Below are 4,763 nucleotides of genomic sequence, written 5' to 3' on the forward strand. Positions count from 1 at the left end.
TCGGGTCTTACGGGCGCAGACGCCAGCAAGGGAAGCTGCGGAGAGGGTGACTGCGCGCGTGGGCAGGAAGCGAGTGTGACTGGTGTGGGGACGAGCCCGGGTGCAGCGCGGAGGCGTGCAGGGGGTGTCGTGGAGACTGTGACGAGCGCGAAGCCAACGCGGGGTCAGCTGCTCGCGGGCGGAAAGGGGAAACGGCAAAGGAAAGACTGCGGAGGCAAACGGAGCCGGGTTAGTTGCGGGGTACAGGGGAGAGCCTAAAAATTAATTAAATGCTTATTAGCAAGAGCAATTACAAAGGAACAGGAACCTGAAGCATATGTCAAGCTCCAGGGAAAGCCTCTCTTGATCAATGGCCTGAAATTGGCAATCCTCTGGGTTTCTCGCTCTAAGACAAGTCTAGGGTTTTCATGCCGTCATCCATTTGGCTAGAAAAAGGTTAGTCCTCTGCAATACTTCGCTAAGGACAGTTTTCCCCTAAATTTAGAGAACATATTTAGGGCTTTTCCTCATTGATAATTAGAGTCGTTATTAACTCAATTGTTGTCTCTCTGTCAAGTCACACCCACCCACAAAAGCTCTTAACTCAAGACTGGCTCTTCTTTTAATTTGAGTTGGCTGTACATCAGAGAGTACATGGGAAGACAAGGATATGGCACAACTCAACAGCTACTAAAAGAAAACAAACAACCTAGAAAGCAGACGTGGACCAGCTCCACTGGAGGAGTAACTCTGCTCCTTCGATGCTGTGCTATTTATACCATCATCATGCCAAGGAGTCCTAGTTACACATTAGGCTGCCGCTGCGCACCACTTCCCTGGCGTGCTCAGGAATAAGAGACAAAAGGGATCTCTAGCATTGTTCAGCTTATTAAAGGGCAAAAATGTATGGGATGTACCTTGTGAACACAGCAGATCACAAACACGTCCAGAGATGGCGTGGAAACAGCAACTCTCTCAAACAAGGCTAACGCAAGAGGAGCAACCTGAGTGCAAGTGATCTGATCTGCATCCTAGTGAACGCGCACGATTTGCACAGCCTGTGCCGAACTTAACAAGGGATAAGTGCTGCCAGCAAACAGCGGGGAATTCGTAGTGGAGCAGCCTTACAGGTACGCTTGCAGAGTAACTCAGATGCAGACAGCTCCAGCTAGGCACACGGCATGATCTGCAAACACCGACTTCTAATCACCCAGGAATTCAGAAGTAGACATCATTCCCTGGCGTTGCTTCAACAGTAGAGGCGAAAGCACTGGAGAAGATGATCTTAAAACCCGTACATCCTGACCGAGCAACTTCCTACTCTTGCTGATTGTGACCCTTATTCAGCATGTGTCCATACCATATGCTGGAAGGCGTGGAGGAGGGATGACACCACCGCAGAATTTGTGTTAGGGCTCACCCTCCCTTTGCCATCCCAGTCGTCCGTGGCATCTGGGCTTCCCTGGAAGACGACGGCCCCTTTACACAAGGAAGTTTGGAACGCAACTTTGTGGACCCACGCCTTGCTATTACTTCATCCCTCACGGACAAGACAAGTAATGCGTATGCTGGCAGGCTGGAGGCATTTTGCACCTGTTAATAGGGTCAATACTGAACCTCTGTCCCGAAAGGAGACTCAGGCCAGGGACTGTTTGACTCTTCCAGAAGAAGGTGGGGAAGAAAAAAGAACAAACAACCAACACGCAAACAGCCTGAAGGCTAGTTTTCAGCTCCCTGAAATTTCTTTTACGGTGCTCATACACGAAATGAGTAACGCTAACTTGCAACCTGCTTAGAGGATGCACCTAACTCCGAAACTTCCCTGAATAGAAAAGTCAGATGCCTTTCTGAAGACACATAAATAAAGCACAGCGCAGGACGGATACAATACAGCCTGTGCAATCTCGGGAGAATGCAGCGATGCTCTTCTGACCTTAAAAAGCAAACAAACAAACTAAACCCATACATAAAACCTTCAATCTTATCAAGCAGCGAACATTACGGGGCCTGCTGCTAACGAAACACTGTTTTGATCAACTATGTACACCTATAAAAATATTTCTGTCACTAATCCTGTTTTATTAGACCTCGGTCCTATGCCTTTCTGGGCTCTGCTTAGCGTGGGACTGCCCTGGAGCAGCTGGAGGCCATCCTCAAGCGGCTCTTGCTTTGTGCTGACACGTTAACAAGTGCCGGAAGGCGATTCCGCAGGCTGGGGATTGCCAGCGGCCCTTTCTCAGCACAACCCCTGCCCAGAGCAGGGCGCTGCCCTGCGCGTCACCCAAGCAAGGCTCTCCTCTGCTGCTGGGGACTGGCGGAGAGCAGCCCAGGATCCGCCCTGATGCTACCGAGCGCGACCTGCTGCAATCGCCCAAAAATGATCAGTGGATTTGGAGTTAGGTGCCAACCACTGTAAAAATCGACTGTGAAATGACTTGAGTTAAACATGTCTTCGCTATTACACCCAGCGGCGCTAGGAACAGAGCTAACGACGTGGTTGCTAAAGTTTCTTTGGCGAAATACACGTACAGAAAGGGATTTTAGCATGTCCTTTTACTGCACTACCTCAAGAGAAAAACGTCAACTCATTTTTTATTTATGGAGTAAAAGAAAGCCAAGAGGGCTGAACAGAATAATTCCCCTTTTTTGTTTGAAATTAAGGTAGAGCTGGCTGAGTCAAGGTAACGTAACTAAAACGCTTAAACTGCTTAAATTGTGCTGATGGACTAAACTCACGTAAAAACAAACGCTATTGTGTGCATACACTATCAGAACCAGGATAATTGTTTAGATGGACCATTTGGACCATCAGCCTGACTCCAAACGGCTCTTCTAAAAATTAAGGAAGTGGTCTAAAACATTCCTCATTCTGTAGTAAGTTCAACATGCTTCTTTTTGTCCCAGTTCAGAACAAAAGCAAAGTATGTATTTTGAAGCTAGCCAGAAATCCAGCTCTCAACTCTCTACGAAGGGTCTTACCCGAATTTAGCAAGACTTCTGCGGGTATTACAAAAAAAAAAAACCAAACAGTATTTGAAAAATCTCCAAGCTCTTGCCACACTTAAGCAAATAGGTAACTGCGTTCAGAATAACGCTTAGCTAATCGTTTGGGGGGGGTTTATGCTTTTCATCTAATTGCCCCCGGTTGTGCCTGCGTGCTGAAAGCGCTGGTCCCGCTCCAGCTGGCCCTACGATTTGCTGCGTGTTCCCCGCTCCCTCCGCGCACTGAACTTGGCGATTACGTGGCTGTGAGATGAATCGGTTTAGCAAGTTGATCTGAGGGGAAACCACTTTTTTTTTTTTTTTTTTTTTTGCTGGTGTCTAGCAACTTGCCGAGTCCGTTCACCCTGTAGCACCACAGCCTCCGTATCTGGTGCGAGGAATGTAGTAGGAGTGTGTGACCAGGGAAGGAGGGAAGAGCAGGATGACTCTTTTTGAGAGCAGCCCACAGATCAGCTGTGATATAAAACTACGGCCCGTGGGTCGGCCCTTACAGGCGTGGTTCTGTAGCAGCACAACTTGCCTCGGACGTGACGGAGACCGACACTGCTGCGGACTTCCCGAGTGCCTGTACCAGCTCCCGTGCTGTAAAATCAAGCGAGGGGCAGCTTCAGGGAGTCACCGGCTCCCTGAACCGGCCGGCTGAGGGGTCACAAACACCAGTGTCACAACAAGAGAAGAGATGGGACGGCGGCAAGCTAGCTTTGTATCGGTTTAAGTTGTTGCAGAGTTACGCTAATTCACTCTCTCATTCTCACAGCTGCCAGAACTGGGGAATCTGATTCCTGAGATACTTGTAGAAGTTTCCAGGGAAGGCTGCTGCTGCTATCCCATTGCTTCCGTCCAAGCAGCAGCTCACATTGCTGCTGGGGATTAAAAAACAAATAAAAGAAAAATAAAATAATAAAAAAAAAAATAAATGAGGGGCAACTACCCAAATAGATTCATCACGCGATGACAGTGAGGGAAGACTAGGAGGGACACAGAAGAGGAAAAGTGTTTCCCAAAAAAAAAAAAAAAAAAAAAAAAAAAAAAAATTTTTGGTAAAAAATAAAGCCCCGCCACAAAAGCAAAGGCAGGACAACCAAAACCTCACCAAAGTGAACGAGGTACGTTCTACTCACCGTTGAAGGGGTTAATCTTCTTCGAGATTCGTAAAGAAATTGATTCCTTCAGGTCTTTCTTCTTCACGCACTGAATGCCCAAATTCTGAAAACTGAAGCACACGTGGCAGGATTTCAGCAACTAATAAAAGTCTTCAGCGCAGAATATTCAATAAATTATTTGATGTTGACTAGTGTGATAACATACAGCGTAAGAAATAAAAAGCATATTTTGAGAAGGGTGTAAAAGATCTGAAAAGCAGGGACGCTGGTTTTTTCTAAAGTAAGAGCAGAAACAGAAGTGAAAAATACTAAAATAAAGTTCTAAAGAATTTATATTCTTTATTAAGAATGTATGTTTCTATGTTAAGAATTGTTACTCTGCAGTAAACCGACAGTGATTTAGAAGTTAAATACTCAGTCTCAGGTAAATTAACGTGACAATTATTTGTATCAAGAAACCTGCCGATTTGTGTTAGTTAAGGATTTGCTCTCCCGCTTTTATCGGGGAACGCAGATTTCAAACGCTACTTTAAAGGGTTTTTGAAGCAAGCCAAAACAGGCTTTTTAAATCTCACGTAGTTATGGAAAAGTTCTGAAGAGCTGCAGCTCCTCCTGATTTGCATAAGAGCGCAGGTCACCCCGGCGCGGGAGGTGGGGGGAGTCCCAGGCGAGCTGACT

At 46.6% G+C, this 4,763-nt stretch overlaps 1 protein-coding gene across 1 annotated transcript in view; it reads right to left on the reverse strand.

The window, feature by feature from the left end:
- REL (v-rel avian reticuloendotheliosis viral oncogene homolog) overlaps positions 1-4,763 on the reverse strand; it is a 26,730-nt gene that overhangs the window by 14,350 nt on the left and 7,617 nt on the right. The window contains exon 3 of the mRNA XM_009319586.1: positions 4,104-4,195. Coding sequence (XP_009317861.1) covers positions 4,104-4,195 — 92 coding nt within the window. The remainder of the gene's footprint in view (positions 1-4,103; positions 4,196-4,763) is intronic.

Source organism: Pygoscelis adeliae, unplaced genomic scaffold (assembly GCF_000699105.1).
Source record: "Pygoscelis adeliae isolate BGI_AS28 unplaced genomic scaffold, ASM69910v1 Scaffold122, whole genome shotgun sequence".
NCBI classification, from domain to species: Eukaryota; Metazoa; Chordata; class Aves; order Sphenisciformes; family Spheniscidae; genus Pygoscelis; species Pygoscelis adeliae.